General features: G+C 48.0%; 1 protein-coding gene across 1 annotated transcript in view; it reads left to right on the forward strand.

The window, feature by feature from the left end:
• The window catches only part of LOC124045455, a 38750-nt gene extending 24630 nt beyond the window's left edge, over positions 1-14120 (forward strand). Inside the window, exons 2-3 of the mRNA XM_046364758.1 lie at positions 12391-12962; positions 13536-14120. Of these exons, the coding sequence (XP_046220714.1) occupies positions 12391-12962; positions 13536-13992 (1029 nt within the window). The 3' untranslated portion in view covers positions 13993-14120. The remainder of the gene's footprint in view (positions 1-12390; positions 12963-13535) is intronic.
• The last annotated feature ends 5748 nt before the right edge of the window (positions 14121-19868 follow it).

Here is a 19868-nt window from a genome sequence, read left to right on the forward strand (position 1 = left end):
CGCGGTCGTGGGTAAATAGGAAGTACAGGAGGGGACTGAGCACGAACCCCTGAGGGGCTCCCGTGTTGAGGGTTAGCGGGTTAGCGTGGCGGATGTGTTGTTGCCTCTGGATGAGCGTTTTCCTGTTTGCTAATGGCCAAATACAGCTCGCTGAGTATCGTCTTAGTGCCGACATCGGTTTCTAGTGGTAAATAGAAAGCTACGACAAATCTTGAAAATTAGTCTGCATCTTATCATTAGGTATTGTCATGCAGGTGAAAGAGGACCCAAAAGCGACTTGGCGAAAACAGAGTCTTTAATCCAGTAAAGTAAATACAAACAAAAAACACAACTTTCACTCGAAATGACGAGGACAAACTGGAGACTCGATCTTGAACAGCAGGTGAACAGCAGGTTGCCTCGGGAAGGCACTTGAACCAGACAGACTCAGACACCTGCTCACCACGCAGCATCTGAGGAAAACACGACACGACAGGGCGATACACAAACACAGCACGGTGAATTCTAGACAAGGAACCGACAGGACAGGAACGGAACACAAAGGAAGAAATAGGGACTCTAATCAGGGGAAAGGATCGGGAACAGGTGTGGGAAGACTAAATGATTGATTAGGGGAATAGGAACAGCTGGGAGCAGGAACGGAACGATAGAGAGAAGAGAGAGCGAGAGAGTGAGAGAGGGAGGGGGAGAGAGAGGGATAGAAAGAGGGAAAGAACCTAATAAGACCAGCAGAGGGAAACGAATAGAATGGGAAGCACAGGGACAAGACAAGATAATAAATGACAAAACATGACAGTACCCCCCACTCACCGAGCGCCTCCTGGCGCACTCGAGGAGGAATCCTGGCGGCAACGGAGGAAATCATCAATGAGTGAACGGTCCAGCACGTCCCGAGACGGAACCCAACTCCTCTCCTCAGGACCGTAACCCTCCCAATCCACTAAGTATTGGTGACCCCGTCCCCGAGAACGCATGTCCATGATCTTATGTACCTTGTAAATAGGTGCGCTCTCGACAAGGACGGGAGGGGGGGGAGGGAAGACGAACGGGGTGCGAAGAAAGGGCTTAACACAGGAGACATGGAAGACAGGATGGACGCGACGAAGATGTCGCGGAAGAAGCAGTCGCACAGCGACAGGATTGACGACCTGGGAGACACGGAACGGACCAATGAACCGCGGAGTCAACTTACGAGAAGCTGTCGTAAGAGGAAGGTTGCGAGTGGAAAGCCACACTCTCTGGCCGCAACAATACCTTGGACTCTTAATCCTGCGTTTATTGGCGGCTCTCACAGTCTGTGCCCTGTAACGGCAAAGTGCAGACCTCACCCTCCTCCAGGTGCGCTCACAACGTTGGACAAACGCTTGAGCGGAGGGAACGCTGGACTCGGCAAGCTGGGATGAGAACAGAGGAGGCTGGTAACCCAGACTACTCTGAAACGGAGATAACCCGGTAGCAGACGAAGGAAGCGAATTGTGAGCGTATTCTGCCCAGGGGAGCTGTTCTGCCCAAGACGCAGGGTTTCTGAAAGAAAGGCTGCGTAGTATGCGACCAATCGTCTGATTGGCCCTCTCTGCTTGACCGTTAGACTGGGGATGAAACCCGGAAGAGAGACTGACGGACGCACCAATCAAACGACAGAACTCCCTCCAAAACTGTGACGTGAATTGCGGGCCTCTGTCTGAAACGGCGTCTAACGGGAGGCCATGAATTCTGAATACATTCTCGATAATGATTTGTGCCGTCTCCTTAGCGGAAGGAAGTTTAGCGAGGGAATGAAATGTGCCGCCTTAGAGAACCTATCGACAACCGTAAGAATCACAGTCTTCCCCGCAGACAAAGGCAGACCGGTAATGAAGTCTAGGGCGATGTGAGACCATGGTCGAGAAGGAATGGGGAGCGGTCTGAGACGACCGGCAGGAGGAGAGTTACCCGACTTAGTCTGCGCGCAGTCCGAACAAGCAGCCACGAAACGGCGCGTGTCACGCTCCTGAGTCGGCCACCAAAAGCGCTGGCGAATAGACGCAAGAGTGCCTCGAACACCGGGATGACCAGCTAACTTGGCAGAGTGAGCCCACTGAAGAACAGCCAGACGAGTGGAAACAGGAACGAAAAGGAGGTTACTAGGACAAGCGCGCGGCGACGCAGTGTGCGTGAGTGCTTGCTTAACCTGTCTTTCAATTCCCCAGACTGTTAACCCGACAACACGCCCATAAGGAAGAATCCCCTCGGGATCAGTAGAAGCCACAGAAGAACTAAACAGACGGGATAAGGCATCAGGCTTGGTGTTCTTGCTACCCGGACGGTAAGAAATCACAAACTCGAAACGAGCGAAAAACAACGCCCAACGAGCTTGACGGGCATTAAGTCGTTTGGCAGAACGGATGTACTCAAGGTTCTTATGGTCTGTCCAAACGACAAAAGGAACGGTCGCCCCTCCAACCACTGTCGCCATTCGCCTAGGGCTAAGCGGATGGCGAGCAGTTCACGGTTACCCACATCATAGTTGCGCTCAGATGGCGACAGGCGATGAGAAAAATAAGCGCAAGGATGAACCTTATCGTCAGACTGGAAGCGCTGGGATAGAATGGCTCCCACGCCTACCTCTGAAGCGTCAACCTCGACAATGAATTGTCTAGTGACGTCAGGAGTAACGAGGATAGGAGCGGACGTAAAACGTTCTTTTAGAAGATCAAAAGCTCCCTGGGCGGAACCGGACCACTTAAAACACGTCTTGACAGAAGTAAGAGCTGTGAGAGGGGCAGCAACTTGACCGAAATTACGAATGAAACGCCGATAGAAATTAGCGAAACCTAAAAAGCGCTGCAACTCGACACGTGACCTTGGAACGGGCCAATCACTGACAGCTTGGACCTTAGCGGAATCCATCTGAATGCCTTCAGCGGAAATAACGGAACCGAGAAAAGTAACGGAGGAGACATGAAAAGAGCACTTCTCAGACTTTACGTAGAGACAATTCTCTAAAAGGCGCTGTAGAACACGTCGAACGTGCTGAACATGAATCTCGAGTGACGGAGAAAAATCAGGATATCGTCAAGATAGACAAAAACAAAGATGTTCAGCATGTCTCTCAGAACATCATTAACTAATGCCTGAAAAACAGCTGGCGCATTGGCGAGACCAAACGGCAGAACCCGGTACTCAAAATGCCCTAACGGAGTGTTAAACGCCGTTTTCCACTCGTCCCCCTCTCTGATGCGCACGAGATGGTAAGCGTTACGAAGGTCCAACTTAGTAAAGCACCTGGCTCCCTGCAGAATCTCGAAGGCTGATGACATAAGGGGAAGCGGATAACGATTCTTAACCGTTATGTCATTCAGCCCTCGATAATCCACGCAGGGGCGCAGAGTACCGTCCTTCTTCTTAACAAAAAGAACCCCGCCCCGGCCGGAGAGGAAGAAGGCACTATGGTACCGGCGTCAAGAGACACAGACAAATAATCCTCGAGAGCCTTACGTTCGGGAGCCGACAGAGAGTATAGTCTACCCCGAGGAGGAGTGGTCCCCGGAAGGAGATCAATACTACAATCATACGACCGGTGAGGAGGAAGGGAGTTGGCTCGGGACCGACTGAAGACCGTGCGCAGATCATGATATTCCTCCGGCACTCCTGTCAAATCGCCAGGTTCCTCCTGAGAAGTAGGGACAGAAGAAACGGGAGGGATGGCAGACATTAAACACTTCACATGACAAGAAACGTTCCAGGATAGGATAGAATTACTAGACCAATTAATAGAAGGATTATGACATACTAGCCAGGGATGACCTAAAACAACAGGTGTAAACGGTGAACGAAAAATCAAAAAAGGAATAGTCTCACTGTGGTTACCAGATACTGTGAGGGTTAAAGGTAGTGTCTCAAATCTGATACTGGGAAGATGACTACCATCTAAGGCGAACATGGGCGTAGGCTTCTCTAACTCTCTGAAAGGAATGTCATGTTTCCGAACCCATGCTTCGTCCATGAAACAACCCTCAGCCCCAGAGTCTATCAAGGCACTACATGTAGCACCCGAACCGGTCCAGCGTAGATGGACCGACAAAGTAGTACAGGATCTTGATGGAGAGACTTGAGTAGTTGCGCTCACCTGTAGCCCTCCGCTTACAGATGAGCTCTGGCTTTTACTGGACATGAATTAACAAAATGTCCAGCAACTCCGCAATAGAGGCACAGGCGGTTGGTGATCCTCCGTTCCCTCTCCTTAGTCGAGATGCGAATCCCTCCCAGCTGCATGGGCTCAGACTCTGAGCCAGAGGAGGGAGATGGTTGCGATGCGGAGCAGGGAAACACCGTTGATGCGAGCTCTCTTCCACGAGCCCGGTGACGAAGATCTACCCGTCGTTCTATGCGGATGGCGAGAGCAATCAAAGAGTCCACATCTGAAGGAACCTCCCGGGAGAGAATCTCATCCTTAACCACTGCGTGGAGTCCCTCCAGAAAACGAGCGAGCAGCGCCGGCTCGTTCCACTCACTAGAGGCAGCAAGAGTGCGAAACTCAATAGAATAATCCGTTATGGACCGTTCACCTTGGCATAAGGAAGCCAGGGCCCTAGAAGCCTCCCTACCAAAAACTGAACGGTCAAAAACCCGAATCATCTCCTCTTTAAAGTTCTGGAACTTGTTAGAGCAATCAGCCCTTGCCTCCCAGATAGCTGTGCCCCATTCTCGAGCCCGGCCAGTAAGGAGTGAAATGACGTAAGCAACCCGAGCTCTCTCTCTAGAGTATGTGTTGGGTTGGAGAGAGAACACAATCTCACACTGCGTGAGAAAGGAGCGGCACTCAGTGGGCTGCCCGGAGTAGCAAGGTGGGTTATTAACCCTAGGTTCTGGAGGCTCGGCAGGCCAGGAAGTAACAGGTGGCACGAGACGTAGACTCTGGAACTGTCCAGAGAGGTCGGAAACCTGAGCGGCCAGGTTCTCCACGGCATGGCGAGCAGCAGACAATTCCTGCTCGTGTCTGCCGAGCATGGCTCCTTGGATCTTGACGGCAGTGTAACGAGCGTCTGAAGTCGCTGGGTCCATTCCTTGGTCGGTTCCTTCTGTCATGCAGGTGAAAGAGGACCCAAAAGCGACTTGGCGAAAACAGAGTCTTTAATCCAGTAAAGTAAATACAAACAAAAAACACAACTTTCACTCGAAATGACGAGGACAAACTGGAGACTCGATCTTGAACAGCAGGTGAACAGCAGGTTGCCTCGGGAAGGCACTTGAACCAGACAGACTCAGACACCTGCTCACCACGCAGCATCTGAGGAAAACACGACACGACAGGGCGATACACAAACACAGCACGGTGAATTCTAGACAAGGAACCGACAGGACAGGAACGGAACACAAAGGAAGAAATAGGGACTCTAATCAGGGGAAAGGATCGGGAACAGGTGTGGGAAGACTAAATGATTGATTAGGGGAATAGGAACAGCTGGGAGCAGGAACGGAACGATAGAGAGAAGAGAGAGCGAGAGAGTGAGAGAGGGAGGGGGAGAGAGAGGGATAGAAAGAGGGAAAGAACCTAATAAGACCAGCAGAGGGAAACGAATAGAATGGGAAGCACAGGGACAAGACAAGATAATAAATGACAAAACATGACAGGTATGGTCTGCAGCTTATCATTAGGCATGGTCTGCAGTGTATCATGAGGTATGGTCTGCAGTGTATCATGAGGTATGGTCTGCAGTGTATCATGAGGTATGGTCTGCAGTGTATCATGAGGTATGGTCTGCAGTGTATCATGAGGTATGGTCTGCAGTGTATCATGAGGTATGGTCTGCAGTGTATCATGAGGTATGGTCTGCAGCGTATCATGAGGTATGGTCTGCAGTGTATCATGAGGTATGGTCTGCAGTGTATCATGAGGTATGGTCTGCAGTGTATCATGAGGTATGGTCTGCAGTGTATCATGAGGCATGGTCTGCAGTGTATCATGAGGCATGGTCTGCAGTGTATCATGAGGTATGGTCTGCAGCGTATCATGAGGTATGGTCTGCAGTGTATCATGAGTTATGGTCTGCAGTGTATCATGAGGTATGGTCTGCAGCGTATCATGAGGTATGGTCTGCAGTGTATCATGAGGTATGGTCTGCAGCGTATCATGAGGTATGGTCTGCAGTGTATCATGAGGTATGGTCTGCAGAGTATCATGAGGTATGGTCTGCAGCGTATCATGAGGTATGGTCTGCAGCGTATCATGAGGTATGGTCTGCAGTGTATCATGGGGTATGGTCTGCAGCGTATCATGAGGTATGGTCTGCAGTGTATCATGGGGTATGGTCTGCAGCGTATCATGAGGTATGGTCTGCAGTGTATCATGAGGTATGGTTTGCAGCGTATCATGAGGTATGGTCTGCAGTATGGTCTGCAGTTTATCATGAGGTATGGTCTGCAGTGTATCATGAGGTATGGTCTGCAGCGTATCATGAGCTATGGTCTGCAGCGTATCATGAGGTATGGTCTGCAGCGTATCATGAGGTATGGTCTGCAGCGTATCATGAGGTATGGTCTGCAGTATGGTCTGCAGTGTATCATAAGGTATGGTCTGCAGTGTATCATGAGGTATGGTCTGCAGTGTATCATGAGGTATGGCCTGCAGTATGGTCTGCAGTGTATCATGAGGTATGGTCTGCAGTGTATCATGAGGTATGGTCTGCTGTGTATCATGAGGTATGGTCTGCAGCGTATCATGAGGTATGGTCTGCAGTGTATCATGAGGTATGGTCTGCAGTGTATCATGAGGTATGGTCTGCAGAGTATCATGAGGTATGGTCTGCAGTGTATCATGAGGTATGGTCTGCAGTGTATCATGAGGTATGGTCTGCAGTGTATCATGAGGTTTTCTAACTCCTTAACATTAGAGATCGTGCACCAGCTTCTGTTAAAAAAACTAAAACACCTGCTCCCTTAAAACACCTGCTCCCTTAAAACCCCTGCTCCCTTAAAACACCTGCTCCCTTAAAACACCTCCTCCCTTAAAACACCTGCTCCCTTAAAACACCTCCTCTTTTAAAACACCTCCTCCCTTAAAACACCTCCTCCCTTAAAACACCTCCTCCCTTAAAACACCTCCTCCCTTAAAACACCTGCTCCCTTAAAACACCTCCTCTTTTAAAACACCTGCTCCCTTAAAACACCTCCTCCCTTAAAACACCTCCTCCCTTAAAACACCTCCTCCCTTAACACCTTCTCCCTTAAAACACCTGCTCCCTTAAAACACCTCCTCTTTTAAAACACCTCCTCCCAAAAAACACCTGCTCCCTTAAAACATCTGCTCCCTTAAAACACCTGCTCCCTTAAAACACCTACTCCCTTAAAACACCTCCTCCCTTAAAACACCTGCTCCCTTAAAACACCTCCTCCTTTAAAACACCTCCTCTTTTAAAACACCTCCTCCCTTAAAACACCTGCTCCCTTAAAACACCTGCTCCCTTAAAACACATCCTCCCTTAAAACCCCTGCTCCCTTAAAACCCCTGCTCCCTTAAAACACCTGCTCCCTTAAAACACCTCCTCTTTTAAAACACCTCCTCCCTTAAAACACCTGCTCCCTTAAAACACCTCCTCCTTTAAAACACCTCCTCTTTTAAAACACCTCCTCCCTTAAAACACCTGCTCCCTTAAAACACCTGCTCCCTTAAAACACATCCTCCCTTAAAACCCCTGCTCCCTTAAAACCCCTGCTCCCTTAAAACACCTGCTCCCTTAAAACACATCCTCCCTTAAAACACCTGCTCCCTTTAAACACCTCCTCTTTTAAAACACCTCCTCCCTTAAAACACCTGCTCCCTTAAAACACCTCCTCCTTTAAAACACCTCCTCTTTTAAAACACCTCCTCCCTTAAAACACCTGCTCCCTTAAAACACCTCCTCTTTTAAAACACCTCCTCCCTTAAAACACCTGCTCCCTTAAAACACCTCCTCCTTTAAAACACCTCCTCTTTTAAAACACCTCCTCCCTTAAAACACCTGCTCCCTTAAAACACCTGCTCCCTTAAAACACATCCTCCCTTAAAACCCCTGCTCCCTTAAAACACCTGCTCCCTTAAAACACATCCTCCCTTAAAACACTTGCTCCCTTAAAACACCTCCTCCCTTAAAACACCTCCTCCCTTAAACTGCCATCTGGTCTCGACGATGCATGGAGAATCCCACCAGATTATACAGTACCAATATAGTATAGTATGTATATATATATACAGTACCAGTCAACAGTTTGGACACATCTACTCATTCAAGGGTTTTTCTTTATTTGTACTATTTTCTACATTGTCGTATAATAGTGAAGACATCAAAACTATGAAATAACACATATGGAATCATGTAGTAACCAAAAAAGTGTTAAACAAATCAAAATATATTTAATATTTGAGTCATAACACAAACTCTGTGAGTCATAACACAAACTCTGTGAGTCATAACACAAACTCTGTGAGTCATAACACAAACTCTGTGAGTCATAACACAAACTCTGTGAGTCATAACACAAACTCTGTGAGTCATAACACAAACTCTGTGAGTCATAACACAAACTCTGTGAGTCATAACACAAACTCTGTGAGTCATAACACAAACTCTGTGAGTCATAACACAAACTCTGTGAGTCATAACACAAACTCCATCACAGTCGTATTTCTAGCAACACTATCTGACTCATTCAGTACATACAGACCCCAGGGCCCTGGCTGGATGAAACACACCTAACCAATCTGGTCAGATCTTTTAACCACCTAACTGGGCAATCAAACTACGTCTTCTCCCAGCCAACCAATCAAACCACGTCAAACCTTTATTCATTATTAACCACCTAGCTAGGCAATCAAACGACGTCTTCTCCCAGCCAACCAATCAAACCACGTCAAACCTTTATTCATTATTAACCACCTAGCTAGCCAATCAAACGACGTCTTCTCCCAGCCAACCAATCAAACCACGTCAAACCTTTATTCATTATTAACCACCTAGCTAGCCAATCAAACGACGTCTTCTCCCAGCCAACCAATCAAACCACGTCAAACCTTTATTCATTATTAACCACCTAGCTAGCCAATCAAATCTCCTCGGAGTCATAGGTAACCCTAGGTTGAATCCATAATCACTGGACAATGTAATGGATGTTATTAACACATACAGCACTTTCCATCAGGTCTCAGAAGTCTGGTTGCCATTTTATAGGGGTGACTCACCTCAATCCTAACAAATCTGTCCTAATAAATAATTCAATTAAAATCTATACTAGTGTAGCCACCGACATCCCTAACATAGATCATACCACTTGCTTTACAACCAACAGAAGTAGCAGCATTTTAAACACTTTTAAGAAGAAATAGCGTGATAATTTGTCTACAGAAGGACATTCTGTGCCCGATCAAGGATGATGGGTAAGGTTTTATAAATCACAGGAGAACGTTCTGGCTGGAGCCCTTAGTGCTGTAGTCAGCAGATCCTGAGTTATAAAAACAGTCCTGACTGGCAGTTTCTCCTAAGGAAGAGAGGAGAGGATGATAGATAGAGGTTGGGGAGGTGGGAACTTCTGAGACCCCGAACCAGCCTCACCTGTGTGTGTGTGTGTGTGTGTGTGTGTGTGTGTGTGTGTGTGTGTGTGTGTGTGTGTGTGTGTGTGTGTGTGTGTGTGTGTGTGTGTGTGTGTGTGTGTGTGTGTGTGTGTGTGTGTGTGTGTGTGTGTGTGTGTGTGTGTGTGTGTGTGTGTGTGTGTGTGTGTACAAGGACACACTGTTTGTTGAGCAGCACTGACCCCACACTCCTCTGACTCACTCTACAAATGAAAGGATGTGTGTGGGAGAAGTGAGGATTGTACAGGAGGAGAGGAGGAGAGGAGGAGAGGAGGAGGGGTGGAAGAGAGGAGGAGGGGAGGACAGGACAGTCAATAAGAGGAGAGAAGGAGGGGTGGAGGAGAAGAGGAGGGGAGGACAGGACAGTCAATAAGAGGAGAGAAGGAGGGGTGGAGGAGAGGAGGAGGGGAGGACAGGACAGTCAATAAGAGGAGAGAAGGAGGGGTGGAGGTGAGGAGGAGAGGACAGTCAATAAGAGGAGAGAAGGAGGGGTGGAGGAGAGGAGGAGAGGACAGGACAGGCAATAAGAGGAGAGAAGGAGGGGTGGAGGAGAGGAGGAGGGGAGGACAGGACAGGCAATAAGAGGAGAGAAGGAGGGGTGGAGGAGAGGAGGGGAGGACAGGACAGGCAATAAGAGGAGAGAAGGAGGGGTGGAGGAGAGGAGGAGAGGACAGGACAGGCAATAAGTGGAGAGAAGGAGGGGTGGAGGAGAGGAGGAGAGGACAGTCAATAAGAGGAGAGAAGGAGGGGTGGAGGAGAGGAGGAGAGGACAGGACAGGCAATAAGACGAGAGAAGGAGGGTTGGAGGAGAGGAGGGGAGGACAGGACAGGCAATAAGAGGAGAGAATGAGGGGTGGAGGAGAGGAGGAGGGGACAGGACAGGCAATAAGAGGAGGAGGGGAAAGGAGGGTAAAGAAGGAGGAGGGGTGGAAGAGAGATGAGGACGGGAGGAGATGAGGAGATGATGAGATGATGAAAGGAGGGGGAGGAGGGGGAGGAGAGTAGAGGAGTGGAAGATGGGGGGAGGGGAGGAAGAGAGGAGATGAGACGGAGGAGAGGAGGGTAAAGGAGGAGGGATGGAAAAGAGGAGTGGAGAAGAGTATAGGAGGGGAAGAAGAGAGGAGATGAGGGTAAAGGAGGAGGAGGGGTGAAAGAGAGGAGATGAGGGTAAAGGAGGAGGAGGGGTGGAAGAGAGGAGATGAGGGTAAAGGAGAAGGAGGGGTGGAAGAGAGGAGATGAGGGTAAAGGAGGAGGAGGGGGGATGGGGGGTGGAGAGTTCGATAGGAAAAGAGGAGAGAGAGGAAGGGAAGGGCGATGGGAAAAACTAGTTTAAAGCCTGTCATTAAAGTGAGAGCTCTTCTTCCACACGTAGGTTGACCACTCAAAAGGTTTCTAACCTCAAGGGTCGTTCCTGGTTAAATAAAGGCTAAATAAAAGAGCTACTGAGCAATGCTACTGTCACTGTCTCTCTCTCTCTCTCTCTCTCTCTCTCTGACTCTGTCTCTCTCTCTCTGTCTCTGTCTCTCTCTCTCTGTCTCTGTCTCTCTCTCTCTGTCTCTGTCTCTGACTCTCTCTCTCTCTGTCTCTCTCTCTGTCTCTCTCTCTCTCTGTCTTATTGTCAACATATATGATTACGTTTAACGACAAAAACATATATATTAGCGTTAGCATGGTTCCAGGTAGAGAACCCTTTTGGGTTCCACGTAGAACCCTTTGTGTAAAGTGTTCCACATTAAATCCTAAAGAGTTCTACATGGAACCAAAAAGGGTTCTTTAAAGTGAAATAGATAATAAACAGAAGTTCAATAAACAATCAAATTGAACATTAAACATTAAACATTACACTCACAAAAGTTCCAACGGAATTAGAGACATTTAAAATGTCATATTATGTGCAAATGGTTACAGAACAAAAGGGGAAATAAATAAGCATGAATATGGGTTGTATTTACAATGGTGTTTGTTCTTCACTGGTTGACCTTTTCTTGTGGCAACAGGTCACACATCTTGCTGCTGTGATTATCAAAATTGTTTTCTAATTCTTTGTGGATCTGTGTAATCTGAGGGAAATATGTGTCTCTAATATGGTCATACATGGACAGGAGGTTAGGAAGTGCAGCTCAGTTTCCACCTCATTTTGTGGGCAGAGTGCATAAGTAATTATCTTTTTGTTTTCTCATGATTCGGTTTGGTCTAATTTTGTGACTGTCATGGGGCTCATTGGGGTCTGTTTGTTTGTGAACAGAGCTCCAGGACCAGACCTCACAACCATAAAGGGCAATGAGTTCTACAACTGATTCAAGTATTTTTACCCAGAATGGGAAACATGTGTTAACATTGCCAAAGCAAGTGAGGTAGACAACATACAAAGTGAATATATAAAGTGAAAAACAACAAAAATTAACAGTAAACATTACACATACAACAGTTTCAAAACAGTAAAGACATTACAAATGTCATATTATATATATATATATATATATATATATATATATATATATATATATATATATACAATGTACAAATAGTTAAAGGACACAAGATAAAATAAATAAGCATAAATATGGGTTGTATTTACAATGGTGTTTGTTCTTCACTCTCTCTCTCTGTCTCTCTGTCTCTCTGTCTCTCTGTCTCTCTCTCTCTCTCTCTCTCTGTCTCTCTCTCTCTCTCTCTCTCTCTCTCTCTCTCTCTCTCTCTCTCTCTCTCTCTCTCTCTCTCTCTCTCTCTCTCTCTCTCTCTCTCTCTCTCTCTCTCTCTCTCTCTCTCTCTCTCTCACGCTCTCTCTCTCTCTCTTACTCTCTCAGTCATTGTCTGCTGCCCGTGGCGTGGAGGGACAAGGTCTGGACGCCACAGGAGGCGGGGTTAGGCGTCTCCGCAGAGACCTCCGTGATTCACTGCCGTACGAGGCCGGGATGATGTCCTATCCTGGCGAGTCGGCTGACGTCCTAACCCGGCGGGGGGGTAACGAGCTGCTCTATCAACCAGAGGAGTGGAGGGGGCAGGGCTTAGGACAGGCTCTGCAGCAATTGGTGGAGAACGACCAGAGGCGGGAGCAAGAAACAGCATACTTGGCCGGGTTGCTCCGCCTCCTCAGTGAAGTCGATGTCCAGGGGCCCGGAGAGGAGGGCGGTGAGGAGATCCAGGGGCCAGGGGACTTCCAGGTGCCCTATCCCCCAGACTACGATGAGACAGAGCAGGGGATGAGAATGGGAAAGCCCCAGGCTGCAGCTTCATGGCAGGGCCTACTGGACCCCCAGCTCACCCAGGCTCTGCTCAACAGATACAGGCAGGAGAGGCTGCAGCAGCAGGCCGGTTTACCAGCCGCCATCAACAGGCTTGAAACAGGCAGCCAGGACCGAGACGAGGAGGCTCTGAGGTAAGGAGAGAGAGAACGGAGAGCGAATGGAGAGAGAGATGGGGGCAGAGAGTGAGGAGAGAGGGGTGGGGGAGAGAGAAAGAGAGGAGAGAAAGGGGGGAGAGAGAGAGGAGAGAGATGGGGGCAGAGAGGAGAGAGGGGTGGGGGGCAGAGAGAGAGGAGAGAGGGGTGGGGGGCAGAGAGAGAGGAGAGAGGGGTGGGGGGCAGAGGAAGAGGAAGAGAGGAGAGAAAGGGGGCAGAGAGAGAGAGGAAGAGGACAGAGAGAGGGGGCAGAGAGAGAGAGAGAGGGGGCAGAGAGAGAGAGGAGAGAGGGGGCAGAGAGAGAGAGGAGAGAGGGGTGGGTGAGACGGGGGCAGAGAGAGGGAGGAAGAGATGAGAGAGGGGGGCAGAGAGGAAGAGAGGAGAGAGAGGGGGGCAGAGAGAGAGAGGAAGAGATGAGAGGGGGGGGTCAGAGAGAGAGAGGAAGAGATGAGAGAGAGAGGGCGTGTAGTTAGTGAATATACAGTAGCTAGCAGGGTATAATGTTTCCGTTGTAAAACGTTGTTCATGTGTTCTTCATGCTCCCTGCTCTAGATACCTGGTATCTAAGGTCCTTTCCAACATCAGTCCCACCAAGCCCCAGGGTTCATCAGGCCGCAGGGCAAGGAGAGACCTGGTGTCTGTGTCTGGAGGTGGTGGAAGGGTCAGAGCTTCCTCCAGCCCAGTCCTCCACAGGTCCCGTCGCTCTCTCGACTCCCCTCCTTCCCCTTCCTTAAACCGGGAGCACTCTGTGGGGCTGCTGAGGGTCAAGAGGCTGGGGGACATGGAAGGTGTGGTGGTAGAGGGGCCTGGTGCGCCGGGGGGAGAGAGGGAGGGCCACAGGACCCCCGACCACATGGTGGAGCTTCAGAGAATGAAGAGGATCGACAACGAACTGCAGCCCCAGCCTGGTGGGAGACCCAGCCGCAGAAGACGAGCCCTGAACTACGACCCCATAATCTATGACCCCGAGCTGCTAATCCAACACATTCTACACCACCTGCCACAGTAGAGGGAGAGTTGGAGAGGGAGACAGATGGAGAGACAGAGAGACAGATGGAGAGACAGAGATGGAGAGAGAGAGAGAGACAGATGGGGAGACAGAGATGGAGAGACAGAGAGAGAAAGACAGATGGAGAGACAGAGATGGGGAGAGAGAGAGAGAGATGGGGAGACAGAGATGGAGAGACAGAGAGAGAGACAGATGGAGAGACAGAGATGGGGAGAGAGAGAGAGAGATGGGGAGACAGAGATGGAGAGACAGAGAGAGAGAGACAGATGGGGAGACAGAGATGGAGAGACAGAGAGAGAGAGACAGAATGGAGAGACAGAGATGGGGAGACAGAGAGAGAGAGAGAGAGAGAGAGAGAGAGAGAGAGAGAGAGAGAGAGAGAGAGAGAGAGAGAGAGAGAGAGAGAGAGAGAGAGACAGAGAGAAACAGAGAGCGAGAGAGCGAGAGAGAGATAGAGACAGAGAGAGAGAGAGAGCTAGAGAGACAGAGAGACAGAGAGCGAGAGAGAGAGATGAATAACCTAATGCTTATAAACAGTGTATAAAAAAATGTAGCTTCAATCAAAGTGTTCTGACATCATTATTTGACTTGAGTTGTTTGGAAAGTGAAGAAAAGAATAGACCAAAAAAGAAGTGTCACAACACAAAGTGATCTTTCCCTGTTGTATTCGTGGAACACCACCACACCAGGCGTCAGACATGGCTACGTTTCTACGGCGACAAGAATTGGTTATAGCGATGTGTTAATGTGTCAAATATAAAGGTTTATAGCCAGGCCCTCTAACAAGAAATAATGCAGCTGTAATGATCTTCGTCTGTTGTTTGTAGAAAGTCAGACCGAAATGCAGCGTGTAGGTTACTCATGACTTTTAATGAAGCTAATACGGTACATGAAATAACGGAAGAAGAAAACAACAAACGAATGAAACTAATTACAGCCTATCTGGTGACTAACACAAAGACAGGTACAATCACCCACGAAATACAACGCGCACTCAGGCTGCCTAAATACGGTTCCCAATCCGAGACAACGAGAATCAGCTGACTCCAATTAGGAATCGCCTCAGGCAGCCACGCCTAACTAGACACACCCCTACTAATACACACTCCTAATTAATACAAACCCCAGTAAGAAACACAACATAAACCCATGTCACACCCTGGCCTACCCAAACATATAACAAAAACACAAGATACAATGACCAAGGCGTGACAGCAGCTCAGTAGTGCTAATATCATTTATTTTTCTAATATAATTTGCAGTGAAAATATCCGGTGTTCATTGTTCTGTCCCACTGGTCGCAAATTGCTGTTCGCACACAGTAAATCACCACGGTTTAAATCGCCTCATAGTCCAGCAGTACTCAGCTAACAGCTTCGGTATTGGTCTCCTTCCAGACACAGAGTCACAACCCGTTTAGCGCTGAGAAGAAGAAAGGAAAAGAAACCCGGGAGAAGAACTGTTGAACAACGGGTCTGTTTTGCGTCAAGCCTGTTTGGCAAAACAACTCTATCAGGAGTTGACAAGAGATCGGAAACGGACGAGGCACTCCGGCAAGAAATGTTGTGATAGGTCCCTCTGATTTATCCTCTCTGCCTCTGATTTATCCTCTCTGTTTGGCACAGTAGAGATAGGTCCCTCTGATTTATCCTCTCTGTTTGGCACAGTAGAGATAGGTCCCTCTGATTTAACCTCTCTGTTTGGCACAGTAGAGATAGGTCCCTCTGATTTATCCTCTCTGTTTGGCACAGTAGAGATAGGTCCCTCTGATTTATCCTCTCTGTTTGGCACAGTAGAGATAGGTCCCTCTGATTTATCCTCTCTGTTTGGCACAGTAGAGATAGATGTGTTATAATGTACATCTCCATGGTAACGTCACAGACCGGTCTCTGTGTTATAATAATGTACATCTCCATGGTAACGTCACAGACCGGTCTCTGTGTTATAATGTACATCTCCATGGTAACGTCACAGACCGGTCTCTGTGTTATAATATACATCTCTATGGTAACGTCACAGACCGGTCTCTGTGTTATAATGTACATCTCCATGGTAACGTCACAGACCGGTCTCTGTGTTATAATGTACATCTCCATGGTAACGTCACAGACCGGTCTCTGTGTTATAATATACATCTCTATGGTAACGTCACAGACCGGTCTCTGTTTTATAATGTACATCTCCATGGTAACGTCACAGACCGGTCTCTGTGTTATAATATACATCTCTATGGTAACGTCACAGACCGGTCTCTGTGTTATAATATACATCTCTATGGTAACGTCACAGACCGGTCTCTGTGTTATAATATACATCTCTATGGTAACATCACAGACCGGTCTCTGTGTTATAATATACATCTCTATGGTAACATCACAGACCGGTCTCTGTGTTATAATGTACATCTCTATGGTAACGTCACAGACCGGTCTCTGTTTTATAATGTACATCTCTATGGTAACGTCACAGACCGGTCTCTGTGTTATAATGTACATCTCCATGGTAACGTCACAGACCGGTCTCTGTGTTATAATGTACATCTCCATGGTAACGTCACAGACCGGTCTCTGTGTTATAATGTACATCTCCATGGTAACGTCACAGACCGGTCTCTGTGTTATAATATACATCTCTATGGTAACGTCACAGACCGGTCTCTGTGTTATAATATACATCTCTATGGTAACGTCACAGACCGGTCTCTGTTATAATAATATACATCTCTATGGTAACGTCACAGACCGGTCTCTGTGTTATAATATACATCTCTATGGTAACGTCACAGACCGGTCTCTGTGTTATAATAATATACATCTCTATGGTAACGTCACAGACCGGTCTCTGTTATAATAATATACATCTCTATGGTAACGTCACAGACCGGTCTCTGTGTTATAATAATATATGCCATTTAGCAGACGCTTTTATCCAAAGCGACTTACAGTCATGTGTGCATACATTCTACGTATGGGTGGTCCCGGGGATCGAACCCACTACCCTGGCGTTACAAGCGCCATGCTCTACCAACTGAGCTACAGAAGGACCACATTGTGCTGCCACAGAATCAATTGTGAACGAGGCCCCAAAAAAGCTTTATGTACCAGAGTTGCGAGAAAAGTTCTATATATTATTGAAACAATGTTGCGATTGTTAGTGAGAATGCCAACAGGTGCGGTTCCCGTGGGGGTTGCGATGGAAGCCAAGCCTACAGGGGGAGTGAGGTGTGTGTGTGTGTGTGTGTGTGTGTGTGTGTGTGTGTGTGTGTGTGTGTGTGTGTGTGTGTGTGTGTGTGTGTGTGTGTGTGTGTGTGTGTGTGTGTGTGTGTGTGTGTGTGTGTGTGTGTGTGTGTGTGTGTGTGTGTGTGTGTGTGTGTGTGTGTGCGCTCAAGCACACATGCATGTGGGGGTCTGGGAGAGGAAGTGTGTCCATCTGAACTTGTTCTCAACTGGCCTACTTGGTTAAATAAAGGTGAAATAAAAACATTAAAAAATAAAAAATATGCACTACAGACTACATAAATCATACTATATAATATACATCTCTATGGTAACATCACAGACCGGTCTCTGTGTTATAATATACATCTCTATGGTAACATCACAGACCGGTCTCTGTGTTATAATGTACATCTCTATGGTAACGTCACAGACCGGTCTCTGTTTTATAATGTACATCTCTATGGTAACGTCACAGACCGGTCTCTGTGTTATAATGTACATCTCCATGGTAACGTCACAGACCGGTCTCTGTGTTATAATGTACATCTCCATGGTAACGTCACAGACCGGTCTCTGTGTTATAATATACATCTCCATGGTAACGTCACAGACCGGTCTCTGTGTTATAATGTACATCTCCATGGTAACGTCACAGACCGGTCTCTGTGTTATAATATACATCTCTATGGTAACGTCACAGACAGGAAGAGGTATGCACAAGGATCACGCCTGACTCAACACGTTGAATACCTTTATCGCGTCATTGCCTGTCAATCGTCAAGACAACGGTAACTCACCATGGCACATATTTGAAGTATGGTTGCTAATGAGATGACTCAGTCTCTCTCTCTCTGTGAATCTCTCTATGATCGATAGGAAAGGTTCAGTCTTAAGTCTGCAGAACGGATGGTAATGGATATATGTTATCGCTAACTCATCCTGATTGTGTTGCTCTGGCAACTCATCTTGGCTCGCTACCATGGCTACAGCATCTCTAATAACATATCCTAGCTTTGCTACTGTGTCTTGTTTCGGATAGTCGTTCTTCATATATAATGGGTATTCCACTTCTCTCCCACTTCTGCTTTGCCAGTGGGTTGAGGTACAGTACTGCCCATGAAAAAGACACTGTATACTGGATGTGAAACTGACAACTCCACACCCTGCCTCCCCCCAGCCTTCCCTCCCTCCGCACCCCTCCTCCCCCCAGCCTTCCCTCCCTCCACACCCCACCTCCCCCAGCCTTCCCTCCCTCCACACCCCTCCTCCCCCAGCCTTCCCTCCCTCCACACCCCACCTCCCCCAGCCTTCCCTCCACACCCCACCTCCCCCAGCCTTCCCTCCCTCCACACCCCACCTCCCCCAGCCTTCCCTCCCTCCACACCCCACCTCCCCCCAGCCTTCCCTCCCTCCACACCCCTCCTCCCCCAGCCTTCCTTCCCTCCCTCCCTCCACACCCCACCTCCCCCAGCCTTCCCTCCCTCCACACCCCACCCCCCAGCCTTCCCTCCCTCCACACCCCTCCTCCCCCAGCCTTCCCTCCCTCCACACCCCTCCTCCCCCAGCCTTCCTTCCCTCTACACCCCTCCTCCCCCAGCCTTCCCTCCCTCCACACCCCTCCTCCCCCCAGCCTTCCCTCCCTCCACACCCCTCCTCCCCCAGCCTTCCCTCCCTCCACACCCCACCTCCCCCAGCCTTCCCTCCCTCCACACCCCTCCTCCCCCAGCCTTCCCTCCCTCCACACCCCGCCTCCCCCAGCCTTCCCTCCCTCCACACCCCGCCTCCCCCAGCCTTCCCTCCCTCCACACCCCACCTCCCCCCAGCCTTCCCTCCCTCCACACCCCTCCTCCCCCCAGCCTTCCCTCTCTTAGTCTTTCTCATGACTTTACTATGTTTGTGGAGATGAACTGTGTTTCCGATTATTGTTGTGGCTTTGCCAATTTGTGCTTTTAAAAATCTTGTACAAAAATGCATATCTGGTGCATTATATTTTATCGCAAAAGTGGATCACAGTAATAAAATTCTATGTGAAAACATGATTTCTCTGTCTGTTGCTTTCCGGGGTCAAATAAGTTTGAATATTGAATGTTGCAGAACAGTCAACACAAAAACACATGTAGTATATGTCCCATATTTCCTGTTTACTGTAAACAGGACGAGATTAAGACACATTAACAAACATGCACATTCTATTTACTGTAAACAGAACTAGATTAGGACACATTAACAAACATGCACATTCTATTTACTGTAAACAGAACTAGATTAGGACACATTAACAAACATGCACATTCTATTTACTGTAAACAGAACTAGATTAACACACATTAACAAACATGCACATTCTGTTTACTGTAAACAGGACGAGATTAAGACATTAACAAACATGCACATTCTGTTTACTGTAAACAGGACTAGATTAGGACACATTAACAAACATGCACATTCTGTTTACTGTAAACAGGACTAGATTAGGACACATTAACAAACATGCACATTCTGTTTACTGTAAACAGGACGAGATTAAGACATTAACAAACATGCACATTCTGTTTACTGTAAACAGGACTAGATTAAGACACATTAACAAACATGCACATTCTATTTACTGTAAACAGAACTAGATTAGGACACATTAACAAACATGCACATTCTATT

This window comes from Oncorhynchus gorbuscha, linkage group LG10 (genome assembly GCF_021184085.1).
Source record: "Oncorhynchus gorbuscha isolate QuinsamMale2020 ecotype Even-year linkage group LG10, OgorEven_v1.0, whole genome shotgun sequence".
NCBI classification, from domain to species: Eukaryota; Metazoa; Chordata; class Actinopteri; order Salmoniformes; family Salmonidae; genus Oncorhynchus; species Oncorhynchus gorbuscha.